Source organism: Diabrotica virgifera, chromosome 1, assembly GCF_917563875.1.
Source record: "Diabrotica virgifera virgifera chromosome 1, PGI_DIABVI_V3a".
Classification (NCBI taxonomy): domain Eukaryota; kingdom Metazoa; phylum Arthropoda; class Insecta; order Coleoptera; family Chrysomelidae; genus Diabrotica; species Diabrotica virgifera.
Window position 1 is genome coordinate 167,411,734 of NC_065443.1, and position 21,626 is coordinate 167,433,359.

Sequence of the window (21,626 nt, forward strand, 5' to 3'; positions counted from 1 at the left end):
AACGAGAAGGAAGAGGAACCTTCAGCGATTCTTGAAGTTAAAGTCGCAGTTAAAAAACTATCCAAGAACCAATCACTTGGAATAGATAATCACTCAGCAGAACAATATAAAGACAAAAGATAGGAAACCATAATGGCACATAAAAGAAATATGATCACAGAATTTTCTTACTGGTAATTGGAATATTGGAATATTTTGCACCATACACAAAAGGGGGATTACTTTAAGGACCGGTTGTTCGAACGCTAATCAACATTGATCACTATCAAATATTTAATTACTCTCACAACTGTCAATGTCAACTTTGGTTGGGTTGCTGAAAACATAGTTAATTATAATTATGAGATTAGTTAGTCAATTAACATAACATAATTGATTAACTAATTTCATAATTGTCATCAATAATTATGTTTTCGGCAACCCAACCAAAGTTGACATTGACAGTTGTGACAGTAATTAAGTATTTGATAGTGATCAATGTTGGTATCCCGAAATAACCAAAGTACGTGCCTCCTAGCGGCGGGATACGGGCAACAATACATTGGCTTATAGGGCAGTCCTTACAGTAGGGATCCTGGCCTATACAGAAAAATGCAGGCGGGTGTGGGGTAATACTGCACTTTGGTTGCATTGGTGGTGTATTGGCTAAACGTGCAGGGCAGGGTATGGTGCTGATAGAAAAGGCATTCAGGCATCAAATATCCAAAAATCTTTTCAGGCCATAATAATGAAAAGACCTTCTCCAAACGCAATAAAAACTTATACTGAAATGATGGCATCTCCTGAGGTAAAATGTTCCGGAAGTAAAATGAGCCTCCGTTCGGATCTCCGGGTGAGGACTATCTCAGGGGGAACACCATTACAGGTTAGAAAAATTAGGATAGGGTCTTGGAATCTTGGTAGTCTTACAGGTAAGAGTCTGGAGTTAGTGGATGCGCTCAAACGAAGAAGAGTTCAAATTGCTTGTATTCAAGAAACTAGGTGGAAAGGACAAAGGGCGAAAGAACTAGGTGAAGGATACAAATTGTGGTATGTAGGGAGTAGTAACACTAGAAATGGAGTTGGTATAATTGCTGATAGTGAAATGAAAGATAACGTAGTAGAAGTTGTAAGAACGAGTGATAGAATGATGTCAGTGAAATTTGTAATTGATAAAGAGGTATTGAATGTTGTGTGTGTGTATGCTCCCCAAACAGGTCTGGGTGAGAATGAAAGAAGAGCTTTCTATGATCAATTAGGAGACGTACTGAGTGATATTCCAGCAGAGGAGAAAGTTATAATAGGAGGTGATTTCAATGCACATGTGGGCCAAACCAAGACAGGATATGAAACAATACATGGGGGATTAGGCTTTGGAACTAGAAATGAAGCTGGAGATGACATGCTTGAATTAGCAACAGCATTGGATATGGCGATTGTTAACACATTCTTTAAAAAGAGAGAAACTCAACTTATTACCTACAAAAGTGGACAACATCAATCCCAAATAGACTACTTCATGATAAGGAAAGAAGACATACGTGAATGTAAGGACTGCAAGGTAATAGTGAGTGAGACAGTAAGCCAACAACATAAGCTGCTTCTTCTGGACATCGAAGTAAAAAGCGAAACTAAACAAAAATATCGGAGAGGACCACAAAAAATCAAGTGGTGGCTGCTGAAAGATGAGAAAGAAGGTCTATTCAGGAGAAGAATAGTAGAAAAAATATGTTGGAACATGAAAGGAAGCCCTAATACAATTTGGAGAAAAATGGCCAGTAGTATTAGAGAGACTGCTATTGAAATACTTGGGAAAACGTCAGGAAAAAAGTTTGAGCATAAAGAGACTTGGTGGTGGTCAAACGAAGTACAAGGAAAAATAAAAGAGAAGAGAATATTATATAAAAAGTGGCAAGAAACCAGATCCGACATAGATCTTCAAAACTATATGGTGGCGAAAAAGGAAGCGAAAGTAGCAGTAGCAAAAGCCAAAGCAGAAGCGTATTCAAACCTATACGATCAACTTGATACCAGGGAAGGCGAAACGAAGATATATAAAATAGCCAAACAGAGAGCAAAGAAAGCAAAAGATTTTAATCAGATTAGATGTATCCGAGATGAAAATAATAAAATACTAGTTCACGAAAGGGAAGTCAAAAAGAGATGGAGAAAGTACTTTGACAGCTTATTAAATGAAGAATTTGACAGACAGCCTGTAGAGCCAACGGAGACAGTAGCAGCAATGGTCACCAAAATAACCAACGAGGAAGTGGCTCAAGCGCTTCAAAAAATAAAGAAAGGAAAAGCGGTAGGACCAGATGATATTCCTGGGGAAGTATGGAGAGCATTGGGAGAGACAGGAACAAGGTGGCTAGCAGGTCTATTTAATAGAATTATGGAAGTCGGACAAATGCCAGACGAATGGAGAAGCAGTATACTGGTACCTGTTTACAAAAACAAGGGAGATATACAACAATGTACAAACTACAGGGCTATAAAACTGCTTAGCCACACCATGAAAATATGGGAAAGAGTAATTGACAGACGGATACGTGAAGAGACCGAAATATCCGAGAATCAATTTGGCTTTATGCAGGGTAGATCAACAACAGATGCAATTTTCATTATAAGGCAATTGATGGAAAAATACAGGAGTAAAGAAACAAACGCTCATATGGTATTCATTGATCTTGAGAAAGCATATGATAGAGTTCCTCGAGAGATTCTGTGGTGGGCACTCAATAAGAAAGGAGTCCCTGGTGAATATGTAAAGATTGTGAGGGATATGTATGAGGGAGTAACGACTAGTGTTAGGACAGGTGTGGGAGAGACTGATAAATTTCATGTGAAAGTAGGATTGCACCAAGGTTCTGTGCTTAGTCCGTATTTATTCTCATTAGTTGTGGACCAGATAACAACGAAACTACAGGGTAACATTCCATGGTGCTTAATGTATGCTGATGATGTCGTGTTAGTAGGAAATAGTGAAAGAGACCTAGAACAAAAACTGGAACAGTGGAGACAAGCTCTGGAGGAAAAAGGTTTAAAACTTAGTAGGACAAAAACAGAGTATTTGGAATGTTCATTTAAAGATGGAGCTACTACAAATAAAATGGTATCTTTGGATGGTGAAATGATTGTGAAAAGCAATAGTTTTAAGTACCTAGGATCGGTACTACAGAGTAATGGAGAAATATATGGAGATGCATGCAGTAGAATTAGGGCTGGATGGATGAAGTGGAAAGAAGCGAGTGGTGTGTTGTGTGACAGAAAAATTCCAATGAAGCTGAAGGGAAAATTCTATAAAACAGCCATAAGACCGGCTATGATGTACGGAACTGAATGTTGGGCAGTGAAAAAGAAAGAGGAACAACGAATGCATGTGGCGGAAATGAGAATGCTTAGATGGATGAGTGGAGTGACAAAGAAGGATAAAATTAGAAATGGGTATATTAGGGGAAGTCTAGGTGTGGCACCAATTGATGCCAAAATGAGAGAGCATAGGTTAAGATGGTTTGGTCATGTTCAACGTCGAGACGTTAATCACCCAATACGAAGAATAGCTGAAGTGCAGATTCCTGGAAGAAGTAGGAGAGGAAGACCAAAGAAGACCTGGGGGGAGGCGATAAGGCAGGACATGTTGGTAAAGGGGATTAACATTGATATGACCCAAGACAGAATTGTGTGGAGAAATGCAATTAGGGAAGCCGACCCCGCATAGGGATAAGGCAAAGAGAATGATGATGATAGTGATCAATGTTGATTAGCGTTCGAACAACCGGCCCTTAATACTCTAACCACAGAGGACTTTCGCTTCCAAACGCAGTGTATAAAATATTCTCTACTATACTATGCCAGCGTATCGCACCATATGCAGAACGAATAATATAAAAATTCCAGGCTGGTTTCAGAGGTGGTAAATTTACAATTGATCAGATTGCAACCCTGAACAAATTTTTAGAAAAAACTCTGGAATGTCATAGATACTCATCACCATCACATATTTATAGACTATAAGGTAGCCTGCGACTCTGTAAATAGAAGAGACATGTTCAGAGCAATGAAAGAGCTAGTAAGGCTTGAAAGAGTTTAATGTAGAGTACTAACCCAGGAGCAACTTTATGGGCTCTCTCTTGTATACTGTTCAATCTGGCTGTGGAAAAAGTAATACGTATGTCACAAATTACAACCACCGTTCAATATGTAACAAATCAGTTCAAATCCTTGCCTATGCAGATGATATTAGTATTGTCGGAAACGGAAAACACCTTACTAGAGGCGTATGTAGCACTAAAAGAAGCGGCTACAAAAATAAGTTTAATAATAAACAAAGTACATGAAAATAAGTACGCAACCACTCATCATACGGCCACTTGTTATAGATAACGACGTCATCGAAGCAGTTAACGAATTTGTATACAGTTTATCCCAAACCCTTCTTTCAGTGCGTCATTAATTTTGAGGTCATATAAGATTTTAAGAATGTTGCGAATCACTGCAGGATATTTTAGTTAAACTGTTGTCAGAATATTTATATTTATTTTTATACAGGGCGATTCATTGAGAATGTCCAATCTCTGACTTGTAGATTCTAGACCTTAAAATATTAAGATTTGACCCAAATCACTTAAATTAAAATATGGCTCGTTACTGAGTTACAAGGTGTTTTATTTAAAAATTTAATTATTTTTATCCAGTACTTTAAAACTACTTGACATATCCTTGTCATACTTGGCAGAAAGTGTAGGTACCGTACACCTTACTAAATTATGATAAAAAAATGTTTCTGGCTTCTACCAGAGGCGTACGACAGGGGACAGTGAATGGTTTACCCTTCCCAAATTCTACGCCACTGGCGAAATTGCTATATTAGCACAATATTTCGATTCTCCAATACTTTTTATGTAAATAATAAACTCTTTAATTGTAACGATAAAGTCATTAGTTTTCGAGATATTTGAAGTTGAACATGAAACGACACAGCTTATTTTGATTAATGTATGTATTGTGCCCTTTCATTTGTAACTTGAAATTACTCGAAAACTAATGATTTTGTAATTATGAATGAAGAATATATTATTTACATAGACAGTATTGAAGAATTGGAGAATCGAATTATTGTGCTAAAATAGCAATTTGGGAAGGGTAAACCCCTTGTAGGGGTGGCGTCCCAGCCACATTGTTTGATTTGCTTGTCTAGATAATGTTTAGAAGAAATGCGTTCAATGCGCTTCCCCGTTTAGGATTTTGTCCTCTTCAGGGTTTGAAGTGAATGTATTGTGTTGGCAGTAAAGCAAACAGTCCGAAAACCGCACTGGGGCAAGTGTCGTGTCCTGGTGTTTTTCCTTGGTTATGCCGGACGGTAGTGTCCAGAAGGCTAAAAGTCAACAGAGAAGAAAGTTTTGATGGATTGTTGTTGGTTCCATAGACATTTACGTGTACTGTCCGTGCTTTGCTCTAGACCAATCTCCCTAGAAACCATTGTACAACGACAGGCAAGCCTGCGTCCCTCGTCGGCGGTCAGGAGGTGGCTTTTGAGCGCAGCGTGGACAGTGAGCGTTCGAGTGGAGAAAATAGTTGCGGCTATTTTCTTGGGACGAACAGGTATAATTGTGCAATGAAGTTGGGAAACCGCAAAAAACCAACTTCTCCCTGTTCGGGGTAGGGAAAAGGATGTGTTACATGTGGGTACGGTAGGCTAACGGGGTAGCCTCAAGGATGTTTTCGTACTCCACCGGGAGTTCGTCAATGCATGTTTGCATTAGAGCGGACGGTACATGAATCTTTTTGTGTTTGGGCTTTCGGTGGAGTACGTGGCCGGAAGATGAACAGAAACATTTGAGAGATTCTTGTGTGTCGGAAGGGGGGCCGTTGATTACTTTGATTGTGAAGTTCATGTTCAGAGAGTTTATTCTCTCGGTGATTTTTGAGGGGTGGCGTAGAATTTGGGAAGGGTAAACAAACCATTCACTGTCCCGCTGTCGTACGCCTCGGTAGTAGCCAGAAACGTTTATTTAACATAATTTAGTAGGGTGTACGGTACCTACACTTTCTGCCAAGTATGGCAAGGATATGTCAAATAGTTTTAAAGCACTTGGTGAAAATAGTTATTAAATTTTTAAATAAAACACCCTGTAACTCAGTAACGAGCCACATTTTATTTAAGTGTTTTGGGTTAAATCTTATTGTTTTAAGGTCTAGAATCTACATCTCAGAGATTGGACATTCTTAATGAATCACCCAGTATAAATATCAATATTTGCCAAAATATTTTAAGGAAGAAATAAATGTAGAATACAATTTCACTATACAATGTCCGAATATACTAATGACATAAAATATTTATATTTACGTCGTTGACAAATTTCTAACCTAGAATGACAATTGTCGTTTTATCCGTTAACATTGTGAAAGTATTGTCACGATAGATTACTTTTGTTTCAAATTATCTTTATTCGCATCATGGATTGGTTATCTATTTAGAGTATTGTAATTGTCAACCAATTCTACATCTATAAGTATCTTCTTACGGTGCCGTATCCTTAAGGACGTTGGCCTTTACATGTGCCCATTTAATCCTATTTGCTGCAGCCGCCCTGAATCTATAAGTATAAGTCGCTTTAATTATGGAAATACCCTTCAAGGAATACATAATTTTCGAAGTTCTATGTATAATAATCAGGACGTACGTTTTCTTCGTCACTTCGAGCTTAATGCGTTAGAGCGAATTCGACAAACTATGACGCACTAAAAAAAGGGTTTGGGATAAACTGTACCTGGAAGCACTCGTCAACACTGAACATAACACTACGGCAGGAATATACCGCAGAATTTGCACGGCCAACAGGTGCTATTTTGAGCTCAATCTCCTTCTTAAATTTTTAATTATTTTGAGAAATATAACAGTAAAACTCTACAAAACAATAATACAGTTGAGTCCCTGAATCTTTACCCGTGCGTCATCATTTAAAGCATACGAAATAAGTCGATGATAAGTCGGAAATTGAAATTTACTAAACGCAACAACAAGTCACCTACTGTCACGTGCTGTTGCGTTTAGTAAATTTCAATTTCCGACTTATCATCGACTTACTTCGTATGCTTTAAATGATGACGCACGGGTAAAGATTCAGGGACTCAACTGTACGTCCAGTCCTAATAGTATGGTATAACTAGACCCAAACCCAGACATCCAAAGTGAAAGTTATCCTCCAACACCAAATTGTTCTATTTGGTCACATAATGTTCAGAAAAAAGTCACACCATTTTGAGCGTCGGGTTTAGGGGAGAGGGGGGAGAAATCGGTAAATTCATAGCTTTTTACGTTTTTCGTCAGTATTTCTAAAACTATGCGGTTTAGCATGAACAACCCTCTATACAAAAATGTTCTACATTAAATTTGAAATAAAAAAGGTTCTGTGCATAATAATCCTTCTAAAATGAACGGTTTTAAAGTTACGGAGGTAGTATAGTATAGTTGCTCCAAAAAAAGGCCTAACCCAGACATCCAAAGTAAAAGTTTTCATCCAACACCAAATTGTTCTATATGGGCCACATATTGATCAGTAAAAAGTTACACCATTTTGAGCGTCCGGTTTGGGGGCGAGATGGGAGAGAAGTCAGTAAATTAGTAGTTTTTTTACGTTTTTCGTCAATATTTCTAAAACTATGCTTTAGCGTAAACAATGTTCTATAAAGAATGTTATACATATCATTTAAAACAAAAAAGGTCCTACACATAATTGGTATAAAATCAATGGTTCCAGAGTTACGGAGGGTGAAAAGTGGAGGTTTTCGATACTTTTTTATTTTTTGGGCAATTTATAATATTATAACTGATGAAATAAATTTTCTTTAACATGATTGTGTTTTGTAAATAAAATATGCTATTTCAGTGGCCGATGGTATGTTAGTGATAAGCCCTTGAAGAAACGTCAACCTCACCACCCAAAATCATCATCAATTGCCCAAATAATATAAAAAGTATCGAAAACCTTTACTTTTCACCCTCCGTAACTCTGGAACCTTAGATTTTATAACAATTACATATGTATAGGACCTTTTTTGTTTTAAATTCTATGTAGAACATTTTTGTGTAGAACATTGTTTAAGCTAATGCATAGCTTTAGAAATATTGACGAAAAGCGTAAAAAAACTACTAATTTACAGACTTCTCCCCCATATTCCCCCCAAACCGGACGCTCAAAATGGTCTAACTTTTTACTGAACAATATGTGGACCATATAGAACAATTTAGTGTTGGAGGAAAATTTTTACTTTGGATGTCTGGGTTAGACCTTTTGTTGGACCAATTATACTATACTACCTCCGTGACATTGGAACCGTTCATTTTAGAAGGATTATGTTTTAGATATATTGACGAAAAACGTAAAAAAACTACGAATTTACCGATTTCTCCCCCCTCTCCTCCCAATCCCGACGCTCAAAATGGTGTGACTTTTTTCTGAACATTATGTGGATCGTATAGAACAATTTGGTGTTGGAGGATAACTTTCACTTTGGATGTCTGGATTATGCCATTATTTGGATCAATTGTATCATACTATAACATATGGGTTCAGGGACCTGGACTCCAAAAAAACTCTTGGACATGCTTGGAAATTTGGTGTAAATTTTTGATCTCTTATGATATTTTTAATAATATATCTTTAATAAGACGTATGTTCCGTAGTTTTCAATACCTCTGATAATGTTAGTTGTGTTGAATTGTTTACATTTATTATTTGCATTTTATAATCATATTACAATTTTTGTTTCTAGCAAAACATTGTAAAATTTCTAGCAATACTAATATATTCAGGTATATTCTTGTCTGAGATGTTTCCATGATTTCATTTAACTGTAACTCGATTGTTCGCAAAACATGATATTTGATGTCTTTGATATAATCCGAATATGAAGAATATTTTTTATCCTACTACTACTACATGTCGGTTTATAACGTTCTCCGCCGTTTTGTTCCATAGATCGTCTTCTATGTTTCTTTCTCTCAGATCTTTGCCTATTCCTTCGCTCCAACTTTTTCTCGGTCTACCTCGTTTTCTCTTTCCTTTTGGTTGCCATTTTAGTGTTTTCTTTGGTATTCGTTGTTTTTCCATTCTTTGTATATGTCCGAACCAGATAAGTTGTTTTGTTGAAAAGTCATCGGTGATTGTTCGTTTGATTCTCTTCTAGATCTTCCTGCAGCTCTTCTCCAAAAGACTCTTCTCTATCATATAAAGACCGTGTTATAAAACCATGAAACTGTGTATTCTTTGTTTTTCTTGTCGGTTTGTATATGGTTGTGAAGTGCACCTATTTCTTTCTGTTACTCCCGAACTATTTCTTTACGCGTTCATATCAGTTTTTAGTATGTATATCCTATTTGATGTTTAATATTTTTTTGTTTCTTAATCCTATACAATTCTCTCAAAATATGTTAAAATTATGCGTTGGGAATTGTAAGATTTAGATTTGTAAATACATCAAATGTTTTCTTTTCCAGGACTGGGCAAGTCTTTATCTAAATGCTCGTATAAATAGTTTATATCCAAAGTACTCAAATGCCAGAAAATACAAAAAATATATTTAAATACCGAAACTAAAAAAAATGGAACATAAAAATTGTTACTAACACCCCCATCTAGCTTCAAGCATAACTGTAGAATATATTTTATAGCTTTTTGTAGATATTAACATAAAATAAAGGCATGCCTTTTTGAGCTTTAGTTTTATTGAATTGTATTTTTTGTACTACTTTACACAACTTTGATCTATATCAATAAATTTTAAATTTGTATAGACATGCATTTAAACTACATTATTTGGAGACTATTTTTAGGTCTATTTGACACACTTTTCATATTAAATGAGGATACATGCACACTAATAGTATCAATATAATACAGCTTTCCATCTTAAAAATGATGACATATTTAATTTTAGGATGATTTTAGGTATAGTTGTTCCATTTTATCTTTTCCCAAATGTCATGATTCATTTTCAAACAAGTTAAGTGAAACGTACGTCGATGTGTAATATTTAGATTGATAAGTACTGTCAAGGTAATAATTATTAGGAAATGGCTATTATCCCGGTGGGCGTATTTTATAAAGTTATTTTATTGAAGTGCTTAATGTTTTTAACTATTGAGGAGATTGAGGGACTCAATATTAATTAAACATCTTGAACATGTTACCGACTATTACTGATATAAAGATAAATATAAAACACGGTAATAAATAAATAAAAAAACAAAAGTTTAACGGTAATGTCGAAAATAAACAAATAAGTTTCCTTTCGACAGAACGATAGCCACTCTCATGCATATAATGACAATTTGTAGATTAAAAAATATTACTTGTCACAGTAAAAAAATAAATAGGTACTTACCGGAAGTAATCAAATTAAACGAGCAACAGTCAGTCGTTCTAACAATTATTATGCTTGACAATAAAAATTAAAAAATGATATACAGAAAGACTACAAGTTAAATAATTTGAAAAATCAAATACACAACAAATTCTAATAAACTAAAAAATGCGCTAATGTCACTGTTAGTGAAAATGATCGTCAAAATGCTAAGACATGTCGTATTGTTTATCCTTGTTTAACTTATTGTGATTTCTATGGACAAGCGGTTTAATAGGGCTGTTCATTCACAGTCATTTGTTTCGAGCTTCTATCATATGTTGTATAATCCGTGTATATTAATATTGTACACGGATTCTACGACATTTGACAGAGGCTCGAAACAAATGACAATCGATGAAAAGCCCTATTTTGCGATATTAGTTTCGTGAATAATTTCATGCATGAGCAAAGATATAGTGGAAGAACTATATAAAAGTATTTAATAAGTTTTATACTCTTTATACGTTTTTATGCGTTTAATTTTTTTTTAGTCTCGTTTTCGTTACCCGTTGAGAGTATTACATGTCTGTTTCTGTTTAATTTATCATAATACTGGCTTAATCAATGTGTCACTTGTTAAACTTTAGTTCTACGACTGGGTAAATTTTTGTTTGACTATGCCCAGTTATACCAATATGTGCTTCATATTCAACGCTGCCTATTAGTTTCTATTTTTAACATTTGAGTTTTTTTTATTATATCATCCTAATATTTTATTAACCCATTATCGATCGATAGTGCTGTTCAACTTGTTGAAGAAACCTTAGAAACGACAGTTTTAATTCAAATGTTTATTTGCATGTTTATACATTTCTACTTAGATGATGCAATAAAAAAAATTAAAAATAGTTGACATATTCGTCATATAAAGGATTTTATAAAAATGATTTGAAAATCAATTTTATTAGAAAACAATGGAGGAATCAATTGACGATATGGAGGTAGCTGATCTTTACAAGACTCTTACTATTGAGCTAGAAGCTAAAATTGAGGTAAGTGGCTATATTTATATATTTTGCAAAAGCGCGACTTTAAAGAAGCTGATTTATTTCATATTTACAATGACTTTTACAATCATTTTTCATAATTTTGTAATCGAATTACTTCTTCTTTTTCCTCTTTATAAGCAATTCAGCTTGTTCATTGGACGATAGGTTAAATGTAGCATTCGGCTCCATTATACAAGCATGCGTTGTCTCGTGACAGTCAGCTGATAAAGAAAAGATAGTTTTTTTATTTTATATTAAATTTATTGTTTATGTTGTGGACTTGTGCCATTTTATTGTGGAGAGGTTATGGCATGCCTTGGGTTGGGTTTATTTTAGAGTCCATAAAATATACTGTATATTTAAAATTTAACTAATAATACCTATTTTAACCTAATTTATTATAATTTTAAAGCAAACAGAAATATCCACTTATATTTTTCCAATGACTTTTTGAATCACAAGATTTTCATCTTGTATAAATATCTTGTTGGTAAGTAAGTATTTACGAAAGTATTAGTAAACATGACAAAAGTACGTAACAGTAATAAACATTAATAACATTAATATAAAAGAGAAATAAACCAGATTCAAAAATAAAATTGGAGCATCTCAACACTGTTTAGGCTATAATTTTCCCTAGAATTCTCTAAAAAGAAAAAAAGTATAGAAGATACTTGGTTAGCAAAAGAGTATCAAATATTTTGGACGATGAAAATTAAGGTAATTAGGGGTAAGGTAAAAGGTGTTTCAATTTTATTGCCTACAAAATACTTTTTCACAGGTTACACAAACTACAGGCTTTTGTTAATTTCAAGAATTTAAAAAGTCATAGAAATAGAAATGTCCAAGAAATAACCTCTTATAAATGCTTTTTAAATTTTCACTCCCTGCCAAAAGTAAAGCTGTCATAACGGGACGCATGCGCAGTTAATGGAGCTTAGTGCTCCAATTAATCTCTAGTTTCATTGGTGGATTGATTCGATCAATACTTCTACCGATTGGTGATTTATCTCTTCCTATTTCGACCACACGGATCTCCCCCATTCTGTTTTTCTGCTTATATGGTTTTTCCCTTCTTTTTTTTTCTATTTAGTGACCATTTCATTTATACACAGTACGTCACATTTTCTTCTGATGTCTTCACTCATCTTTCGATCTCTCATCGTATTTCCTGTAATTCTTCTCAGTATTCTCGTCTCTGCTGTTTCCAGTAATATTATTTGTGTTGTGGCTGTATCAGGTATTGTTTCTGATGCATATGCCATTATGGGTCTTACACTGGCTTTATAAATTCTTGACTTGCAACCGTGACAGACAATTTTAAAGAGGTGAGGTAAAGGTTGTAATTGTCTTCTGCTTGCTGATGAAGACAGTTACTAACGTTGGCCCATCTCTTTGTTAAGCAATGATGGTCTCCATTATGTGTAATAGATTCACTTCACTCAATTTTAGAAATAATAAGTTTAGTATATCTTTCCACTCTTTCTACTATGTCTTATATAAATTACACAGTAATTTTCGGGTATAATCTGGATCTGGTATAATTTGGTTCAGTAAGAAATAAAAACTAATTTACTTTTTTCTCTAACCCTGCCTAGCTAATATTCATAACTTGCAGATTTTGGAGGCAACTTTAAAAGAAAAAGACAATCACATTCAAAAAATCCGTGAGCAGTATGACGAACTACTTGTCAGCTTGGAAGATAAAGAGAATAGAATAACAGAACTTGAATTCGAACTTCTTGCCGCAAACCCTGACGCCAAAATGGATAGGTCCAGTCAAGAAAAAGGTGATACGGCTTCAGAAAAACGTAGTAGCTTCTATAAACAAGAACTAGAAGAAAAAGACAAGGAAATAGAACGACTCAACGTCGAATTGAAGAAATGTTCTTGTTATTTGCAAGAAATTGTTAATAAAGAGTTGTGGGATAAAAATAAAGAAATAGAAAAGTTGCATACTCGACAGGTTAACTCGCCAGAGGTATTAAGATTGAGGAAAGATCTGACTGGAAAGGAACAACAACTTGAAATTTTGAAGGAGAAAATTTCGGAACTTGGTTTAGATTTAAATATAAGCTGTGATGCTGAGTTGAAAGACTTGGCTTCTTCATCAAAAATGCAACATATCAAGTAAGTTTCATTTATTTAACAAAATACGCACTTATTCGTAGCACAAGTATTTTATTCATTATACAGGGTGTCCAGAAACTCTACCGACAAACGAAGACAGGAGATTCTTCACATAATTTTAAGATAATTTAACCCAATTCACTTAGTCCGAAAATGCTTCCTAAGGGTGATAGAGCTCTTTGAAGATGGCGTCTTGTAATTAGTTTTTCTGAAATACCTCCAGAACGCTTCTATTTAGAAAAACAAAAATTGGTACGCGTATTTATCTTCAATATATAAATCTAATCCATCCATTGCAAATTTCTAGTACCGATCATAGGCGTCCGTTTTGGGTAGAGCAACGGTTATTTTATCGCATAACTTTTTTATCTTTAACTTTTATGCATTTCTGACACTAAATGAAGTAAATAAATTGTGAAGTATTCTAGTACTAAAAGGTACTCTTGTTTTAAATCGGTAGGACACACCGTTTTCTAGAAAAATCGATTTGAAAATTTTTTGCTTTTTTGAATTAAAAAAAAAATAAAAAAAAACTGTTAAGAAAGACGAAAACTGGTACATTTATTTATATTCCAGAGATAAACCGATTTCATTAATTGCGAATTTCTAGTACTGGTCATAGGCGTCCGTTTTGGGTAGGTCAACAGTTATTTTATAGCATAACTTTTTTGTCTTGAATTTTTGAGCATTTTTGACACTATGTTATTAAATTATGAGGTATTCGAGTACTAAAAGTTACTCTTACTTTATGTTGGTAAAATACTTCGTTTTTTGTTGAAAAGTTCTTTCAATTTTTTTTAAATTCCAACAAACGAAAAACTTTCAAATTGATTTTTCTAGAAAACGGTGTGTCCTACCGACTTAAAGCAAGAGTACCTTTTAGTACTAGAATACCTCACAATTTAATAATCCGGTGTCAAAAATGCATAAAAGTTAAGGACAAAAAAGTAATGCGATAAAATACACGTTGCTCTACCCAAAACGGACGCCTATGACTGGTACTAGAAATTTGCAATGGATGGAATCGATTCATCTCTGAAAAGTAAATATGCATACCAATTTTCGTTTTTCTAAATAGAAGTGTTCTGGAGGTATTTAAGGGGGAAGTCTACTGTGACAAGGGAAAAAACAGGCCGATTTTCCGGATTTTTGTTCTAACAAAATATGAAATATTCAAAATTGCTGTCGTGGCACTCCTTCAAGCGCAGGTCCGTTTTTTTTATATGCCCAAACAGTGTACATGAAATCTCATGTCTGGGTGATCTGAAACAAAAAACAAAATATGGTTATCATCTACATAGTATTGGCTCTCGTCTGACGGAGGATTTTGTCGATAAAAAATTTTGGCGCCAAAAAATAATTCTTGAAATTATTTTCTATTTTTTTGCCCAAATTTGATGTTATTTTTGTTTATAACAATTAAACAAAAAACGATATCAAAAAAATTATCCGTCAATACTATGTAGATGATAACCATATTTTGTTTTTTGTTTCAGATCATCCAGGCGTGAGATTTCATGTACACCGTTTGGGCACCTAAAAAAACGGACCTGCGCTTGAAGGAGTGCCACGACGGCAATTTTGAATATTTCGACTTGAAATTTTTTTTACAAATACTGAACATATAATAAAGATGACGATTTAATTTAATGTACGAGTCATATTTTGTTAGAAAAAAAATCCGGAAAATCGGCCTGTTTTTTCCCTTGTCACAGTAGACTTCCCCCTTAAGAAAAACTAATTTCATGACGCCATCTTCAAAGAACTTCATCTCCCTTAAGAAGCATTTTCGGACTAGGTGAATTGGGTTAAATTGTCTTAAAATTATCTGAGGAATCTCCTGTCTTCGTTTGTCGGTAGAGTTTCTGGACACCCTGTACAAGTATTAGTTTTAAGACCAAAAAGCAATTTTTAATTCCTGAATTTGAAATCTGTTGGTATGTATTTATACGGAAGTAATACAACACTTACTTTTCTCTTACGTTTCGTAAAAAACATTCAAGACCAGCTGAAAATATAAGACTGTTGTTCTGTCCCCTTTTTTCTGTAATTTTGACAACATTATCATTTCAAACGTTGTCGGAACTTTTTTTTGTGGAGTATACAGTGCTAGCCAAAAGTCCTCTCCCCTCTCCCCCCTCGTACCTTTTAAACGGTTATACTTATAATTGTGAAATTTGAACAGAGGAAATAAACGGGCGTAACCTTTTTAACTAGTCAAAACCAGGTAACATAATAGTCATGGATAACGTTACAGAGCTACTGTGACCGATAATTTTATATGTGACCTTATGGCTAAATCGGATAGCAAGTGATATCTCGTTTTAAAGGTATTGACAATACCTATTCAATCACACTAATTTTGTATGGGTTTCAGCTGATTTTGATTAATAAATTGAATATACACCTACTAAAATTATGGTTTCACATTTTATAAGGAACTTGCACATTTTTGTTTGATTACGTAATAATGTTCAGTTTCGTCAGTTTCGTTAAAAAAAAATAAGATTTCCAAAATTTCACGTCTCAAAAACTCAATAACTCAGCAATACAAATTTAAAATCGTCTTTGTATTTAAATCATTTTAAACGATCGAAAACGCGTGCGAACATTTGTGATGTCACAAAGTTATATTGTGTAAGGACAGATCTCCTGTCTCGTATAAAAGTATAAACCACTTTGTTTACACTGGTGTTTAATACAGTTTTTGAAGAGATAATATTGAATTGTGTGTGTTTACTATGGAAAATAAAAGTAAATACTATAAGTTTTGTTTAGTACCATTTTTTACAAGTACAACCATTAAAACCCCCAATAAAATATTTATTACATTACCAGTCGATAAGAAAGGGCGTTTAATAAAGTGGTCACATGCATGTTGAAAGGACATTAAAGACATTTTAGTTTATATTCTTAATATCTGTTGTCTGCTTAGTAGTTTTTTTAATAAATCAAGTAATTGTATTTTGAACAAAAAAGGAAATAGAACTTTGGTACAGTGGATCCCAAACCCTTTTTTCAGTGTGTCATTAATTTTGACGTCATATAGGATTTTATGAACGTCACAAATCATTACAGGAGAGACGCTACTGGTGATTGTTTACACACGTGTGAATTTGTGCTCCGTATTAAAAACTCGAAATACCGGGAGAATACGGACTGATAAAATACGTACTAGTGATCATTGGCGAATTAAATACCCAAGAAGTGGATTGCAGGTGAGAATAGCCTAGAGAATAACTTATAAATATAATAATTACTAAAAACACTTGAAATACAAATTAAGTTGATAGGCAACCAGTTTTACCAAAAAGTGTCTGGATAGGTAACAACCTCTGAAGAGCGAACCTCTGTGGACGTTATCTTACGCTAGACATATAGACAGCACACATTACAGCAGTAGCGTGCTGAGATAAGGGCAAATAAATCAGGATGAACATGACTAATGAAGAAATTATGCAATTTAAGGAAATTATCAAGGAATTAATAAACGAGACTACAGCTGAAATTATGAAAGATACGAAGGAACTGAGAAAAATATACAGAGAAGAAATAAAACAGCTAAAAGAGGAAAATTTGAAGATAAAACAGGAAATGAAAGAATTGCGAGTTAAAATGATTAAAATTGAAGAAATAGAAGAAAGGCTAGAAGTAGCTGATAGGAAAGACAGAAAGAACAATATTATTATAAGCGGTCTGGAAATTCCAAATGCTACAGAAAAGGAAATGGAAGATAATGTAAAACATTTTTTCGAAGACCAGTTAAAGATAAAAATTTCTGTCCCAAAAATAAAGGAAATAAAGGAGAAGACATACCTGATTAAAGTTGAGAATTTTACACAAAAATTGGAGATAATGAAAAACAAATCTAAATTAACTAGGGGGAAATATAATCAAGTATATATAAATAACGACTTGACCCAAAACGAAAGAAAAATTCAACAAAAACTGAAGGAAATTGCGAAACAAAAAATAGAAGAAAGGAAAACAGTAAAAATTGGATACCAAAAACTTATAATCAATGGGCAGAAATGGACTTGGAATACAAAAAGCAGCGAATTGGAAAGGGATAATGCCAATACAAAAAACTGGACAAATTAACTGCAAGGAAAAGCAAGTGCAAGGACAATGAGGAAACGACAAGGCAAGAAATAGGTAATGACAATGGCAAACAGGATAAGAAAAATATTTGGAGACTAGCAACGTGGAATATCAGAGGACTAAATGGTAAAGAAACAGAATTGAGCTACGAGTTCGATAAAAACAAAATAGAAATATTAGGTATTACAGAAACAAAAAAGAAAGGAATTGGTGAAATATACCTAGAAGGCGGTCATTTGCTTATATATAGCGGGGTTCCACCGGAAAAGAGAGCAGCTGCAGGAGTAGGTACTATAATTAAAAAAGAAAAAGTAATAAATATACAGGACTGGAAAGGCTGGTCAGAAAGAATAGTCGCTCTTGAGATGAAAGATGAACAGGGAGAGCCACAGACAATAATTACGGCATATGGACCCGATGAAAATGAGAAAAAAGAAATCAAAGAAAAATTCTGGACAGACCTAAATATAGCAATAGAAAACAGTAAAGGGCGGATTTACGTCATTGGAGACTTCAACGGAAGAGTAGGAATCAAAGATGAGACAGTAACGGATGTAATTGGAAGGTACGGTGAAGAAGTGAGAAATGATAATGGAAAAAGGTTAATAGAATTCTGCGTACTAAATAATTTAATAGTAACAAACACACACTACCAACACAAAGACATACATAAATTTACTAGGCAAGGACCAAGAGAATCAGAAAAGTCAATAATTTATTACATACTAGTAGAACGCGACAATCGAAAGGTAATCCAAGACGTTAGAGTCAGAAGAGGACCAGAAATAAGTAGTGACCATTATTTGTTGGAAGCTAGAATAAAGAATAAAAACAAAAAACCCCAGGAACATACAAAAGAAAACAAAAGAAAAATTGAATACGAATCAATCAGAACTTACAAGCTCAGAAACAAAGAGATTGCCCTAAGATACAAAGAAATGGTTGATTTAGAAATAGCAGCTCTGGAAAATGCAAATGATAGTAACAACCTAGAACAAAAATGGCAATCATTTAAAAATATATTACTGGAAGCGGCGAAAAAAGTATGTGGCATTAGTAAAAGGAATGACAAGGTGAAACAAACAAACTGGTGGAATGCCGAAATAAAACAACAAGTGAAAACTAAGAAAAACTTTGGAATAATTATTTAGGAAACAAAACAATAAACAATTACAACAAATACAAAGAAGCAAGAACTGCAGTAAGAGATATGATAAAAACAGAAAAGGAAAAGAGTTGGCATCAATTTGGACAACAGCTGGAACACAATAGCAAAGAAAATCAAAAACTTTTTTATAGAACATTAAAATCTCTGAGAACAGACAAACCTAGTAAGGATATGAGAATTAAAAACAAAGAAGGAAAAATAATCACAGAAGAAAAAGAAATTATTGAAAGATGGCGACAACACTTCCAAGAATTATTAACTATCACAAAAGAGGATAGGAATAAAGAAAACAGTAACGCGACAGGTAGTGAAGAACAGAGAACAAGCATCGAGATAACAATCGAAGATACAATAGAAGCAATAGGCAAACTTAAAAACGGAAAGGCACCTGGACACGACCATATACCACCGGAAATGCTGAAGTACATGGGAATGAAAGGCGTAAAACAATTAGCTGAAATATTCAAAGAAGCAAGCAAAAAAGAAACAATACCGAAGGACTGGGAGATAGGAGTAATAGTGCCGATATATAAGAAAGGAGACCACAAAGATTGTAACAACTATCGAGGAATTACACTGTTATGTTCTTCTCTCAAAGTCTATGAAACAGTACTAGAAAAAAAGCTGAGAAACATTACAGAAACTACTTTAAACGAAGCACAGAGTGGCTTTAGAAAGGGACGAGGAGTGCAAGACCATATTTTCACGGTAAAACAAATAATTGAAAAAACGTTACTGTCTAAAAAGAAAGCATATATGGCATTCATAGACCTGGAAAAGGCATTCGACAGGGTGAAACGACAAACTGTGTGGGACAGCTTGATAAGAAGAGGGGTTGACGATAAACTAGTTGAAATCATCAAAAGTCTTTATAAGAGAAATAGGAACTACATAATACATAAAAACATGAAATCAACAGAATTCGAAACAACTGAAGGACTAAGGCAAGGAGGTGTCATGAGCCCAACCCTCTTCAACATCTTTATGGACGAAATCATGATAGAGTGCACACCACAACTAAAGAAATTGCATGTAGGGTACAGGAATCTCCATAGCGTAACCATTTCGGAATGTGCATTCGCAGATGATGTAGTAGTTATCTCAGAAAAAGAAGAAGACCTGCAAAATAACCTGCAAGCATGGAATCACGCATTATGTAAACAGGGTATGAAGATAAATACACATAAGACGAAGACCATGGTAATATCGCAAGAACCAGTCGTAATAAATATGCAAATTAATGAGGAGGCAATAGAACAAGTAAACCATTTCCAATACTTGGGCGTTACAATCGAAAATAATGGAAGGCAGGACAAAGATGTTGAAGAGAGGATAAGTAAAACATCAAAACTATTTCATGCAATAAAAAATAGCTTCTTAAACAAAAAGGAAATCACAAGAAAAACCAAACTAACTGTATTCAACACCATATATAGACCAGTGCTCACATACGGCTGTGAATCATGGATACTAACTAGAAAACTAAAAAGCAAGATACAAGCCCTAGAAATGAAGTATTTACGAAGAGTTAGAGGAGTGACAATGAGAGACAGAATAAGAAGCACAGATATACGCACAGATCTTAAGACGAAATCTGTACTTGAGTATATTGAAGAAAAACAACTAAGTTGGTGGGGACACATGAAAAGAATGAAAGACAACATACCGGTGAAGAAAATATGGGAAGCCAGGATACAAAAGAAAAGAAGTAGAGGAAGACCTAGAGAAGATTGGGATACAGTAGTCGCTAAAATCATCCAAAGGAAGGGGAAAACAATAGCAGAAGCAAGCCGATTAGCATACAATAAGAAACAATGGTCAACATTTGTACACACGTGAAAGGATGTACCAGTCCCGACACTGAAAAGTAAAAGGGACTCAAAAGACTATATATATATATATATATATATATATATATATATATATATATATATATATATATATATATATATATAGTCTTTTGAGTCCCTTTTACTTTTCAGTGTCGGGACTGGTACATCCTTTCACGTGTGTACAAATGTTGACCATTGTTTCTTAATTCCATTAATAATCTCAACGACTAGTAGGTTTACTAAAACAATGTAATATTTTAAAATACTTACATTTTTGTTTTATATTACAGAGTCTTGATAAAGGGGTCAAACAACCCCGAAAGCTAGACAAAAAGTCAAAAGAGTGTTTCTTTGATATCCTGGCCAAACTTCTGACTGCAACCCTAATAAACCACTTGTTTGTATATATATATATATATATATATATATATATATATATATATATATATATATATATATATATATATACAAATCATTACATGACATTTTAGTTAAATCTGACAGTTGTCAGAATGTTCATATTCATGTAAACATCAATAGGTATTTATACAAATATTTGCCAGAGTGTTAATATTTAAAATATTTTAATGTAAAAATAAATAAATATAAAATCAAATTTGACAATACAATGTCCGAATATACCAATGACATAAAATATTTATATTTACGTCACTGAAAAATACTATCTTAGAAATTACAATTGTCATTTTACCATATGATATTGTGGAAATACTGTCACTATCGATTAGTTTTGTGTCAAATTATCTTTATTCGCATCATTGATTGGTTATCTATTTAGAGTATTGTAATCGCCAACCAACCAAGTCATTTTAATATGCAAATACCCCTCAAGGAATACATATTTTCTAAGTTCAATGTATAATAATCACAGAGGTACGTTTTTTCTGTCACTTCCAACTGTAATGCGTTAGAAAGAATTCAATAATCTGTAACGCACTGAAAAAAGGGTTTGGGATGATCTGTATATTTTGGTAGATGTACATTACAGATTTA

At 34.0% G+C, this 21,626-nt stretch overlaps 1 protein-coding gene across 5 annotated transcripts in view; it reads left to right on the plus strand.

Annotated features, from left to right (window-relative positions):
* Positions 1 to 21,626, plus strand: part of LOC114338775 (centrosomin) — a 652,106-nt gene that overhangs the window by 536,087 nt on the left and 94,393 nt on the right. For all 5 annotated transcript variants that reach the window (XM_050641722.1, XM_050641725.1, XM_050641721.1 and 2 more), the window contains 2 exons: positions 11,301 to 11,384; positions 13,000 to 13,511. In XM_050641722.1, coding sequence (XP_050497679.1) covers positions 11,301 to 11,384; positions 13,000 to 13,511 — 596 coding nt within the window. The remainder of the gene's footprint in view (positions 1 to 11,300; positions 11,385 to 12,999; positions 13,512 to 21,626) is intronic.